This window comes from Protopterus annectens, chromosome 2.part2 (assembly GCF_019279795.1).
Source record: "Protopterus annectens isolate FY-2018-M chromosome 2.part2, PAN1.0, whole genome shotgun sequence".
Classification (NCBI taxonomy): Eukaryota; Metazoa; Chordata; order Ceratodontiformes; family Protopteridae; genus Protopterus; species Protopterus annectens.
In genome coordinates this window covers 658655330-658669925 of record NC_056730.1, presented here as the reverse complement: position 1 = coordinate 658669925, position 14596 = coordinate 658655330, and the positions used below count along the sequence as shown (strand labels likewise).

Sequence of the window (14596 nt, the reverse complement as noted above, 5' to 3'; positions counted from 1 at the left end):
AAGTTACTGATGGAATGGATTTCCATAGACCTGAGACAACCCAATACATAAAAAAATAATTATATTGGTCAGTGGTAGCTCTTCCATAGAAAGTATGGCACAACAACATAAATCAGGTTTTGGAAACTGGATGAAAAATTCAAACTTCTACTGGCTGCAAAATGAAAACTGCTCATTTCTATTAATCTTGGTAAAAGCATTTAAAACAATTTAACTCCTGATTACAATCCAGCTCTCTTAAAATTAATGCCATTTCAGCATTTCTTTTATTTTAAAAAAGGCATCACCGCCTGAATGGTATGCAGTATATAGCATCAAATTACACAACCAAAAAACAAACAGTAATGACAGCGTGTCATTTTATGGACCCAAAGCATGCAAGAGAAAAATGATATGAAGTGCTTTTATGAAATTTCACCTGCTAAAACTATCTCATGTGTACACACTACGCCTCTATGTAACGCTGGTGTCAAGTCTTTTGAAATTTTATACTAACAGGCATATTAAATGCTGTTTTTAAACATTTCATTATTCCAGCATCAACATGGAAGAGACAATTTAATTTGATTTTTTGCAATGAAACTTGAGACTTGCTTAGTCTACTCATTTCACATCAACATGTCAGAGTATCTGTTGTATTGTAAAAATACAATTATGATGCAGATTAAGTTCAGGATCCATTGAACTTCCCAGCAGCCCAATTCCATAACAGGACTGCATGTTTTTAAATGAATCTTTCACTGTTAAATAAGGCTGTTTTCTACTCGGACTGCTTTATTTGCAAAATACTGTCCAAAATCCCAAACAACTACAACCAAATGACAAGCATTACACAGATCTTTAGTCTGAATAGAAAAAGCATACAATGACAGAAAGCGGGAGGACCTGCATACTAAGCAGGAAACAAATGTAATGGCTCATTGTTGTACACACGGCAAAACATGGATGTCTACAGAATAAATCAATTTCAAATAAATAATCCATACATTGGTAGATTGTACCAGCTCAGATGTTGAACGTCTGAAATATGTGCCACTAGTGCACAAGGATTTTGAGAATGAGCCAGTGTCATGGGCTGGACCAGAATGCTGTGGCTATCAGCTTATTGGGTCATTGCTCCCCATTTATGAGACTCTACATTCACTACTCACCAAGGAGTTAGGATGCTTACATGGCAAAAGGATGCATTTGGGATAATCATTAAGATGCAGAAGTATTTGGGGTTGAGGAAGCCACAAAGGGTAGTTTCCACTGTTTATATATACAGGTGAAACTGTGCAAACAGGAATGTTAATATACAACAGGACCAGACAAAACATAGTATTTCACAGTACATGTGGGAACCACACTACACATGGGGTGAACACTGGATACATTAATTTATGTTGTACCTTATGCACAAAGCAGCATTGAAAAAACTTTCTTTAATTTAATGTGCTGCACAAAGTTTGTATGGCACACTACAGGAATGAAAACTGACCAGTTCTAAGAATACAGCAAATTCCAAACAAGTTCGTGAAGGGTATCCAGCGCTACAAGTATCAGAGTTCAGGTTAGATGCACAACATTATGGAAAGGAAAGAGATGGCGTCAGATAAACAAGCAAAACTATGTAAATGGAATGAATTTTTCACTCCACCTTTTTTAAGAGATAATACTCATCTGCTGTTTTTCCTCTACCCAGCAACTCATCTGCACTTTTAATGGGAGAGTTTAAGAGTTCTTTCCCAGCACACTGTTTTTATTTTATATATATATGTATGTAGCATTTTCGGATATTAGTAGATTCCAGGGAATAAGATACTAGCCTCTTACTGGCAGTCATGAGTCATGAAACTTATCAAGTAAAACTACAAAAATCACAAACTGATTTAGAATACTGGCACCTCTTCAAGGAGGACAGACACAACACCAACCATTTTAATTGTTATACTGGCTTTCAACTATTATACTGGCTGGGTACAATTGCAAAAGTCCCTAGAGCAGTGATCAGCAAAAGAACATCTTACATCGGAGCTAGAATCTAATTAAACCATTCTGCATCATCCAGCTCTGAAAAAAATTACTATCCCAGCTGTGCAATGTGCATCAAACACTGCTGGGTTTCTTAATTAGCTTCAAGTTAACGAAAAGCCTTGATATTAACAAACATTCCCCCTCAAAATGTGTTTTCCAATGAAAAGCATTAACCTACATGGGTGTGCAACAGCAATAGAGATGAGGTATATGATTTACATCAAAAAGAAAAAAATTCACACTGATGGAAATTCCAAAGTTATTTACTAGGCTCAGTGTTCAAGTGGGCATCTTGCCATTATGGTACTGAACAGAACTCCATTTATACTGCACTTAGGCTGCTGTTGGGAACAAACACCGATCATTTTCAGCAAAGAAGGTGCAGTGCAAGAAGTGCTACTACCAGTTACAAGTAGAAAAACAGACTTCAAACTTGGCAGGAATCTTAAACTTGCTTGAATCTGCAAGGCAGTGTGATCTTCCTGAAGAAAAAACAAATATGAAATATGGCAAGACACTCCTGTGTGCAGTGCTATGACGGATAAGTCAAAAAGCAGATTTTCATAGTAGTGGTTCCTGCCCACTTTTTTCCAGTGCCAAATTAGAGTAATGAAAAATCCATCCAGATACCAGTCAGGGAGCAGATTAGGTTCCATAGGAGCAAATTATTCACCTGCTCAAGAAACAGAGCAGGCATTTATTCTTGAAGTAGAACAAAATCCAAAAAACATTTCTCCATTTCAAAACAGCTCTTCAAAGGTTCTTGAGACGGCTATACAAGTCTCTCTTGCTTTTTTCTCCAGCCCAAGTCCTGCTCTTCAAGCGAAATTTTTTTAAGTCCTCCTTGAAATCCTCATGGTGCATGGGACGGTAGCCCTGTGGCTCACAGTGCATCTAAAACAAGAAATTTAGTACGAGCTAGTTATTAGCTTGTTACAAAAGGGAAAACAAAGTTACAACAGGTAGATTAACCTGTGAAAATGTAGGAATTAAACATACACAATGCAACCAAAAATAGGCAGCTCTCCCTGCAACCTACGTGCAGACATTCCCTTTGTTCTCAGTGCAATAAATGAAATTTCAAAACATTTAACATGTAAATCAAGGTAAATTCATGGCTGCTTCTAACTGAAAATGTGCATTCAATGCATTACCTTAAGAGATGAGGATATTTCTGTCCCTGGGCAGTTGTCAGACTGCTTTTCACCTTGCCTGAACCACATTTGATTAGGACTTTTGAATCTGTGATGCATAAAAGTGCAACCCTACAAGATCTTGCCACCTCTCCATCAGACTTGGTAGCTTCTCAATCTGTACCCCCAAAAAGGTAGATCCATTGAAAATGGCATTTAAAATGTTTGCCTTAGAATTCTTAACCAGTCACCTGCAAACAGGTGCCACTGGTAAATGTAAAGGCATTTTTGACAAGACTTGAAACAGCTACTGCATGAAAAAACAGACATCCTAAAGCCTTCCTGTTCCTCTAGCAAATGCTCAGTCAGCTACTTCTGGAGTTTATACCATAGATCTTGCAGGAATCACCATATGTGGGAGATACATACTCAAAGCAATTCAGAATACGAGACTTTGTATGGAGGTGAACTGCTGGACCATGGATTTGTTCCCTCAAGTGCTGCCACAGCAATGACCAAATCCAAAGTGGGAGCTTTTACTAGGGAGTCTCAGTACAGAAAAGTTTGAAGGATGCAATTTGGTCTTCCTGGAAGGGAAGTCAGTTTTTGCCAAGCCTCCTGAATGGTCAAGAAAGCATCTTTGGCTTCCAGGCACCAACCAAAAAGTCAAGAAAAGGTAGCTTTAAGCCAGAAAGCCTACTCAAACACCCAGTCTGGAGTGGAGTGGGTGACAGCTGGTTACTGCCCATTCTTCTATGCAAGTTCATTTCATCCCTGAACTTGGGTTTTGTGGTGGTAGCGGTATCCAAGCAAAAGGAAAGCCACATGGAGAATTAGGAGGTCCTTGGTGGCCTTCAACTACACTGATCCTATAGGATCTTACAAGTTGAAGGACAGGCAGTTTCCAGGGTGGAAACAAAGTCAGCACCTAAATGCATGAATGCCCATGCACGGAGAGATTCAATATGAGTGCCGCAGTTGACTTCCAAACACTTACTGCAGTGTGGGCCCAGCACCGACTGGAGGTACAGACCCAGATACTGAGAGGGTGCTCGATACTGGAGCTAGAGTTGAGGCTCAAAGGCAAATTACAGCAATGGCTAAAACAGAAATTAATGAGTTGGTGACAACACTGATCTGAACAGCCATCAAGACTAGGATTGAAGATCTAAAAGCTCTACAGGAATGACTAGGATTGAAGATCTAAAAGCTCTACAGGAATCTGTGCCAGGACATCAGGAGCAGTGACTAGGCCAATACTTAGGGCAAAGTTCACCCCCCCCCTCTTGTTTGAGAACTCACCCACACTGCTGACCAACAGTGGACCCTGATTCCTCTTCCTCAATAGGGTCAGCTTAACCCTCCTAACCTTCTGTGTTCTTACTCAGATTAGGGTCTGGGCAAACAGGAAGACAGAGGCTTCAAAGAACTACATTCACACTGCTGCCATGAGGGTTTTTCTGCATAAGCCACACCCATTTCCCCACTGCAATTGCTTGTAACACCGGAGAGGCAGAAATGCAAAAAGGACAGGATGACACATCACCCTACCTCAGCAGCATCTCCAGTACTGTTCCCCACCTTTCGTCTTGGACCTCCACCGGGGTAGAACGTGGGGGAAATCCCAGGCTAATGCCAACCGTAGGATTAGTATGCCCATTCCTCCTTTGCTGGTGCCACAGACACCCAAGCCACTAATGCAACATGGATTACCTGGGTTTAGTCAGGGCTTTATCCCTCTTCACCACAGTACTGGCTTAAAATGTAGAGTCCACAAAACTTTGTTCCTTAACGCATGGAATATAGTCAGTATCAAAATCACTTAAACAGCAAAGACAGGAGGCTAGTAGTTTCCTGTAAGACTGCTGCCAAGGCAAAGGACAGTGAAAATGAAGCAAAAGCCAGGGTAAGCATCCTTGTTGGCAAAGCCCATCTTCACCTGGACCTACAAGTCATGGTGCCCTCATCCTACTTCAGTTCTACATACACCCCTCCTAATCTACTCCAGACTAGCTCAGCAAAGGTTGGGGCCAACAAGGATCATTATAGCATTCTGGGATCAGGCATATCTTCTCCGTCATGGAGGGGGGGGGCTGCAAAGACTTACCCTTATAACCCCTCTCACCTGCAGGATACTCTCATGCCCTCCTCAAAAAAGTGTCTAGATGAAGACCCCCTTCCAGGGATGGGCACACATCTCCCCTTGCCATCATCTCGGACACCCAGGCTGTTAATCAAACCAGAGTAACCTGGGCCAGTTATGGCTGTAGATTTCTGCACCATGGAGCTGGATTACAAGGCAACCATCTTAGAAAATACAGTAGATCACTCTTACAAATCACTACTGGGAATTCCCCAAAATTGGCCCATACAAGTAGGGTGGCTGGTTGACTGAAAATAAACAAAATGCCCTTTAGTACAGCAGAAGCAAATCCAGCCCTGGTCCTGAATATCGTATCTAGACTGTGGTGCACCAAGGTCTAAACGGAGACTAGGCAACTTGTTACTAACATACCCTGTGCACCAACTCTTGAGAAAAGCAGTGCCGTTTATGGAATGGGGCCAGTCTCTCTTTAGACCACTGCCCACGAGCCTCAAAACATTAATGCACGATTCTAGCCATTTCAGTGTCAACACTCATCTGCCTTTATAAAAACTTAACGAGCATCCTTTTACAGCAGATTAAACTGATTTTCTGAAGGTTTTAGTATTATCCCAGTATTACCTCAACTGCATATGCCCGAGGAACATAGGACCCTCCCACTTTTCCTTATTCTGGAAATTAGAATTAGGGAACAAAACTGGGAGATGCACTGCTTGGTTTAGGAATACTATATTAACCTTTGGTAGAGAGTTTAATACGCAGAGGCACATGTTTAAGAGAATGCAAGAATAGCAATCTGCTCATGAAGAGACAGAATTCCAAGACTCTACTGATGACAGCAAAAAGGAAAAGCAGTTTTCCAAGAAAAATGTATGCAGCCAGTTTAATGACTTTTGAAAAACAAGAATTTAAGTCCCTAGCCAGGCCCCTTTTATTCTGGAATAAGCTGCACAACTCAAAGTCTTTGACTAGTGGAAATGAGATTTCTAGGATGAGGAAAAGGCAGCAAGAGCAAGGCGATGCTAAAATCAGAAAATGGCTCAAGTACTGAATAACCACTGGCACATCCAACTGCTTTGAGGTTCTAGTTCCTCCTTTAGCTTCAGAGGGAAACCTTTTTTATTTAGATTAAGATTTCCTGTTACTTAGCCTAGTTTCCCCTCGATATTTTTAACACAGCTAAAAAGAAAAGATAAGTCATCTGCCAAACTGACAGACTGGGTGTGGATAGTTTGGTATGTGCTGCAAAGCCGCCTGCATTGGGTCAGCAGGTTTGCATACAGAGGCAGTACAGGTTTTTTCCCCTGCAATCTGAAGAAGCTAGAGAAAGTACAGTTGTGTAAATCAACTTTCACAACTGTAGAACTATAATACTGTATACAGTCTGGTGACTTCCTGCCATGAAGCCCATGGCTGGCCTGAACATCATAGTCCTACAACTGACCGTCCTAATATAAGTAGGTGGGGTGGAAGGAATGATCAGTACCCCACCTCCATACCAGAGCAAAAATAGAGGGGAAGGAAAAAGGTACTGCATCACTGATCTATTTGAACATCTACAATTAAGTTAGCTACACAACTGAACTATGCTCAGTCAGTGCTGCAGTATGGAGTCTTAGGAGGATACCCAAAGTCTTTTTTTTAAAACACAGATGGATGGGTAGACTTCATGCTTGGGGACAAGTCCTACAGGGTGGCATAGGCAAACCAGGTTTTAGCAAGATGGTAGTGTACACAGGACAATGTATCTGCTTCTAGAAGGTCCGACTAGGGTCCCTTTCAAAAATGCTGTAGTGGAGCACTTGGCACTTGTAGAGTAGGCCCTGACTGCCAGGGATCAGTCTGCTATGCTGAGTGTAACAAAAGAAATTCAGTTAGTAATCCAATACTCCCCATTGACCTTCCCGGTTTATCTTCTGTGAAGGTCAACAGCTATCCTGTGCAAGTAGAATAAATGGTCTGTGTACATCCAGAGGATGAATATTCTCACACTCTATGTAAGCATTTTGTTGGGTGCTGAAGCTGCTGGTTATGGTGGCAGAGTTAATTTTCCAGCACATAACTCTGGTCCCAGGAGGGAGCAGGTTCATGCCTGTATGGTCTAAGGAGAGTCATCCCAAGAACTCCTTCATATAGGACCAAGCATATGCTGTGGGGAACATAGGAAAGCAAACAGATGCAACTTAAGTGTACTTAGGCTATTTTTGCATAGGAAGCAAAAAGTATTCCAATACCTGCTCCAAGACAGCCTGTATTTGTGGAATACACTAGACAAAACTATTTTGCTACACATGGATTTCCTGGTACTCGGCTTTCTAGTCCCTTTCAGAATAGATAGGTAGTCCTGTAAAATAATTGCTTGGATGTCAATCATTGTCAGTTTAAAGGTCTTCAGGTTGGGATAAATAATGGACCCCTTTAGCCCAGTTAGAAGACCATGAAGAGAGGAAAGGTCATGATTTTCCCTTGGTATAAATTTCTCCAAGTCTTTTGAGTTTCGAATACCATGACAGGAATGGACTCCATTCCAAAGTCAGGGTATGATTGCAGTTCATCTCAACACCCACACCCGCGATGTGCCCAGAATTGCTGCCTCCTGCAATTCATACAGGGTTAAATGTTAGTCTGGTGCTGGGAGTAAGTTGTGACTTATGGAAATTGAGGGAACAAGTCCTACTTTCTGAAAGCAAGCTATGGTGATTTGCATGGCTGCAGACATTTTGTTTGTGATGCTGTCTAGACACCTGCAGTCCTACACAGGCAATCATCCAAGTATGAATATATTTATTTTTTTTATTATTTTACATTTGTTTACTGGGATAGTCCGACTGGATGCATGTCCATTTTCAGCGGAGGCCCTGGGAGAAAAGCTTCAAGGGTAAACAGATATGCATTACATAATACCAGCATTTACAAACTATTTACAGTGATTACGTAAGTAAGTTAAACAAGTTCCACAGGTTAGAGTTAATCCAGAACATAAATCAGGATTAAATTAAATTACACAGTAAACTGGTTAACAGATTTTTTACACATTCTAGAGAGAGTTAGCCAGGCTTGATACACTGACATAGCCAGTAAAGTGCCAAATGTTGTCTAGTCTTAAATTGACCCAAGGTAGAAAGTAAGGTAATATCAGCTGGAAGACAGTTCCAGGGTCTACGTAAGAGTTTGCAAAGAGTCCGTCACCGGCTGTGTTATTAATTTTGCTAGCCTGAATTAGAAGCTTGTTAAAGGATCGAGGCGGTCTAGGATTGTTATAGGGGGTGATGATATTTCTAAGTGCAGGAGTATTGTCCGGAATATATAGGCCATAATCAGTTGATTATACTGGATTAGGTTAGGTAGTTCAAGCCACCCAAGCTGATTTAGATTGATGCAATGATGTGTCCTAAATGGCAGCCCAGTGGCAAACCTGGCAATGTGGTTGTAGCAAATTGAAAAGTTTAAGGACAGTCTTGTTTAAATTCGAGAGTAGAGGGGATGAATACAGAAGGGTTGAAAGAAGGTGAGAGCAAGCTATGGCAATTTTAGCTGGAGGGGTTAGGAAGGCTTTTATTCTGTAAAGTGACCCTAGTTTTTTATTGATGGTTTTGATAGTTTGGTTAACATGTAGGTCGAATTTTAGATCATTACCTATGATGACACCCAATAGTTTTGTAGAGGGGTCAGGGGAGATTATTGTGCCATCATTTGAATTTATGGCAAAGGTGAAAGGGGTAGACCTACGCGTTAGTGAAAATAACAGCATTTTAGTTTTTTCGGGATTTAGGATCAGACAACGTTCAGAAAGCCAGTTTTCTATTGTATTAAAGATGATCTGGGTAGCTGACCATAACGCTATTGGAGATGTGGCAGAGCAAATCAGAGTAGAGTCATCAGCATATTGGATACAGCTGACTTTTGGGATGACAGTATAAAGGTTGTTAATGAAGATGGAGAACAGCAAGGGCCCTAGTATAGAGCCTTGTAATACTCCAAGGGTGTTAGGCAGAAAATTAGAGGGTTTGTTCTGCCAGAGGACAGCCTGCTGTTGACCATTCAGGTAGGATTGAAACCATTGAAAGGCTCTAGTATCTAGACAATGTTTGCAGGGTGTGGATTAAAAGTTGGTGATCAACCATACTGAATGCCTTGGAAAGATCCAAGAAGAGGGCTGAGGATATATAATTATTGTTGCGATTTATGGTTTATGGTGTTGGTAAAGGCTAGGAGGGCTGAAGTAGTGCTGTGTTGAGGACGGAAGCCATGGTGAGTGTCTGCCATAAGGAGATTCTGGATTAGGTGGTGCATGAGTTTTCTATGAATACATTTTTCCATAATCTTTGCACTTGGAGTATAGCTATTGGCCTAAAATTGGAGAATTCAGTAGAGCTTCCGCCTTTGTGAAGTGGGATTACATAGGATATTTTCCAGATGGTGGGAAGTTTAGCTTCTACTATGGTTCGACTGATTAGTATTGAGAAGAGGTAAGCAATAGCATCAGCTGATTTTTGTAGGTACTCGGCAGGGAGTTGATCAGCAGAAAGTGTAGTGGATTTTAATTTTTTGATCAAGGTACGAATAAGTGAAGTGGCGACTGGTTGGAAGCTGAAAGTAGGTTTCTAGGGGTGGTACTTTCAGGACCAGGCAAGCTAGGAGGTAGTTTGCTTGCTAGGGCTTGAATTGTCTAAGTAAAGAATCGGTTAAAACGGTCAGAAACATTCAGGGGTTTTATCAATAGTAGCAGAAGGGATTGGGTTTGAAGTTTGTCCAGGATGTAGTAGATTTAAACCTGTAAAACACCAGGCACAAAAACTGAGAAAACAAGTAACTGAGCAGAGTTAAAAGGAAGGCACTCGAAGTAATAGTTAAGCGCTTTTCGTTTATGGTAATTCACAAACTTCTTCAGACAAATACAGAATAACATAATAAAACCATGTTTAAATACAATTAATAAGCCAATCAACAAGGCATATACATCACAATGTAACCACCCACTTTTAAAAAAGTACAGTTTTGTACCTACCATAAATGTAGATGTTCGAGGATCTCCATTGCTGCAGTCCTTACATATGGGTATTCCGCTGTCCACAATCGGCCCGAATACCAAAGGGCTAGAACCGGCGTCGGTCATCGGCGCCCGAGACTGACGTCAGTACGTGCCAGTACAAATGTGCATGACCGACGCCATAACCTCAGTCTTTCTTGCCTCAGACGTCAGAATGCAAAAAACACCACCCAAACCCCAACCCAAAAAGACAAGTGGGGAAGGAGGGAGGGAAAATTGGACTGCAGCAATGGAGATCCTCGAACATCTACATTTATGGTAGGTACAAAACTGTACTATGTTCTTCGTCTCCCATTGCTGCAGTCCTTACATATGGGTAGAATCCCAGAGCAACGGAAAAAAGGGAGGCTGGCCAACTAAATAGCATTAGGAGCTGCTAACATGCCCTGTAAGATTGCAGTGGCAAACCCAGCCCTAGACCTAGAATAAAGAGGTAAATGATGATGCTTTGTAAAGGTATGTACAGAACTCCAAGTAGCTGCCTCTAGAATGTCTTTAGTAGCTACCCCTCTCAAAAAAGCAGTAGAGGTGGCCGTAGCCCTAGTAGAATGAGGCCTGATCCCAACTGGAACATCCTTTCCATGATGAGAGTAACAAAAAGCAATACAATGGCCAATCCACTTGGAAATAGTTTGTTTCGAGACAGCCTTCCCTCGTGAAGTCAAAGCAAACGAAACAAATAATTCTTGAGATCTTCTGAACTCTTTGGTTCTGCTCAAATAATACCTTAACTGCCTATGTACATCCAAAGAATGCAAAACTTTTTCCCCTTCATTTTGGGGGTTAGCATAAAAAGTAGGCAAATGTATAGATTGGTTCAATGCCACATTAGAAATCACTTTAGGACCACATTAGAAATCACTTTAGGCAGAAAAGTAGGATTAGTACGTAAGGAAACTCTGCCCTTGTGAAAAATCAGAAAAGGTTCCACTGCCATGAGGGCCTGTAATTCAGATACCCTTCTAGCAGAAGTAACAGCCAATAAAAAAGCAGTCTTCCAAGACAACAACTTCAATTCAGCTGTAGCTGCAGGTTCAAAAGGAGGCAGAGTCAGCTTTTCCAAAACAAAATTAAGATCCCAGGTAGGAGTAGGAGCCCTCCGTGGGGGTCTTATATTCTTTGCCCCTCTAAGAAACTGTTTAACCAATGGATGTGAAAATAAAGGAGGGTCACAATCATAGTGAGCAGAAATAGCTGCAGCATGCACTTTTACAGAAGAGAAGGACAAACCCTTGTCCAATAAAATAGTCAAATATTGCAATGTACAACTCAAATTAGGCAATTTGACATCAAAGCCTTTAGCTGAACTCCAAAGAAAAAATCCCTTCCATTTATCAGCATAAACTTTGAGTACTAGGACGCCTGGCTTCCAAAATAACATCCAAAACTTGTTGAGGGAGCTGAAGGCCCTCCTTCTCTAAAACAGAATGAGCCAGGCTGTCAGGTGTAGGGATTGCACCCTGACATTGAGAAAATTATTGTTTTCCTGAGACAATAAGTGAGGAATCTGTGGTAATGGTCAAGGTGTTCCATGAATTAAGCTCTTCAACAGAGGGTACCAATGCTGACGAGGCCAATCCGGTGCTATAAGGATCATGCAAGGTTTGTCCCTCCTGACTTTCAACAGCACCTTTGGAAGAAGAGGCAAAGGAGGAAAAGCATACACATGAAGGTTGAAGGATAGTGCATCTATTTTCCAGGCTTTTGGATGAAACAGCCTTGTGCAAAACAGTGGCAGTTGGAAATTCAGAGGAGAAGCGAACAGATCTATGTCTGAAGTTCCCCAAGCCATGGTCAACTGAAGAAATACCTGAGGGTCCAATTTCCATTCGTGAGGATCCACAATCTGTCTGCTCAGAACATCTGCTAAAGAATTTTGTGCTCCTGGCAGAAACTGTGCTCGAAGAGTGATGTGCAGATTCAAAGCAGTTTCCCATAACAGCATTGCTTGTCTGCAAAGAGGGCAAGAATGAGTTCCCCCCTGCTTGTTGATGTACCACATGACAGTTGTGTTGTCTGTTCGAATCAACACCAGTCCTGGTTGAAGTAGGCTCTTGAATCCTTCCAAAGCAAATTGAACTGCCAGCATCTCTTTCATGTTGACATGCAAGTGAAGTAGCTCTGGGGGCCAAAGGTCTTGAATCCATTTTCCTCTGAAATGAGCTCCCCAGGCTGACTCCGAGGCGTCTGTCGTCAATATCCGACTTGCCTCTGGTTGGGTCACAGAGAGCCCCTTGTTTAGGTGACATTCCTGAGCCCACCACAGAAATTCTTTCTGAATGCAAGGTAGAATCGAATGACAGTGTCCAAATCGTGGCTGTGTTGAGTCCAAACGCTTTTGAGATACCATTGTAGCTTCCTCATATGCAGTTTGGCATTGGGAAGTACTAGAATGCAAGATGCCATGAACCCCAAGGCTTGAAGGACTGTCCTTGCAGTCAGCCTGGACATTATTGACAGCTGTTGGAAGTATAGGTGAAGATTTCTTTGTTTGTCCGGGGTAAGAAATGCCATCTGAGCAGCTGTATTCAGTCTTACACCCAGAAAACACATCTCTTGTGAGGGTACTAGACTGGACTTTATTTCGTTCACAGAATACCCTAGGCATCTTAAAACTGTCATTACATACTGCAGATGTTGAAGAAGTTCGTGCTTGCCTTGAGCCAGAATCAAACAGTCATCCAGATAAGGATAAATTTGAATTCCGGTTAGTCTGAGAAAAGCTATTACTGGAGCCAGGACTTTTGTGAATACCCTGGGCGCAGTAGACAAGCCAAAGGGCAATGCAGAGAACTGATAATGCAAATTCCCATTCAAATCTCAGGAATTTTCTGCAACTGGGCCTGATAGGAATGTGAAGATAGGCCTCTGAGATCCAGAGTCACCATCCAGTGATCTTTGCCCAGCATAGGTAACAGCTGCTGCAGTGTTAACATCTTGAATTTTGGAATTTCCAGAAAGGTGTTTAGAATGGACAAATCCAGAATTGGTCTCCAAGTATTTCCTTTCTTTGGCACTAAGAAAAGACGGGAATAAAGCCCTGTGCCTCTTTCTGCAGAAGGTACTTCCTGTATTGCTCCCAACTGAAGCAGAGAAGAAATTTGTGTCTGTGCTTCCAGTCTTTGCTGATGAGGCACATCCAGCATACCTTTGAAAGGAGGGAATGTGTGAAAATAAAATTTGTAGCCTCGATTTACTATGTCCAATACCCATTTGTCTTGGGTAACCAAATGCCAATTCCTTTTGAAAAGTCCCAGTTTTCCTCCTAGAGGAGCTGCCAGCAAGGCAGAGTCCGGCAGCTGAAGACACAGGTCATTGGGTCTGTTTCGAAGGACTGACCCCTGCCCTACCCAGCAGAAGGGGTAGAAGAACTCAAAGACCTAGAAGTAACAGGGCCCTGAGAGGAAGCCCTACCTCTACCTCGCCTCGACCTGCCCCTAGATTGATAATCCGAAGAGGGGAAAGACCATCCCTTAGCAGGCCAATTCCTACTGAACTTAGGGGCTGAACCTGTAAAAGTCCTTAACTGTCTGCATAGACTTAGCTTTTTCCTCCATTTTTTTCAAAACTGATTCTACTGGAGGACCAAAAAGAACATCAGATTGTAGAGGAGCATCCAGAATTCGAGCCTTAACATGCTCTGACAAGGTCTGATCTTTAAGCCAGGCATGCCTGCGAACAACTGAACTAGTAGCAGCCACCCTGGAAGAAGCCTGTAAAGCATCAAAACCACACTGCAAAGAATGCTTACCAACTTGGTCTGAAGCATGCACTAAATCCTGAAGCTCCTTACATTCAATACCTTCAGCTAAAGCATCTACTTTACATTTCAATTGGCCCAGCAAATAATTTTGATACCTGAGCATATGAAACTGACAATTTAAAGCTCTCATAGCCAAAGTAGAAGAGGTATACAGTTTTACCCCACCTATCCAGGGCCCTAGCATCCTTGTCCAGAGGAACTGGATTCCTAACCACAGAAGCCCTAACACCTTTGGGGCCTTGAGTAATAGTTTCTGGATCAGCCCTAGGACTCTTATATAAGTACTTGTGAGCTTCGGAACCCTGTAGTATCTATCTGGTTTAACGGGGCAGGAGGCAGAGAATCTGGGTTAAGGGCAGCCTCAGAAAATACATCCTGAACAACATCCAGTACAGGGGGAATAGCCAAGGGCCTATGCTGAGGCAAAAACAAGAATTCTCTTAGCCTTTTACGAGAATCAGAATAATCCTGGCCCTCCCATTTGAAATGTTCCCTCATGGAATGCAAAGTCTCAGAGAAAGAAAAATCTT

The 14596-nt window shown here is 42.0% G+C and overlaps 1 protein-coding gene across 2 annotated transcripts in view; it reads right to left on the bottom strand.

The window, feature by feature from the left end:
- Positions 1-233: 233 nt before the first annotated feature.
- CDC25B (cell division cycle 25B) overlaps positions 234-14596 on the bottom strand; it is a 303696-nt gene continuing 289333 nt past the window's right edge. For both annotated transcript variants that reach the window (XM_044064076.1, XM_044064077.1), the window contains exon 16: positions 234-2910. In XM_044064076.1, the coding sequence (XP_043920011.1) occupies positions 2770-2910 (141 nt within the window). In that variant the 3' untranslated portion in view covers positions 234-2769. The remainder of the gene's footprint in view (positions 2911-14596) is intronic.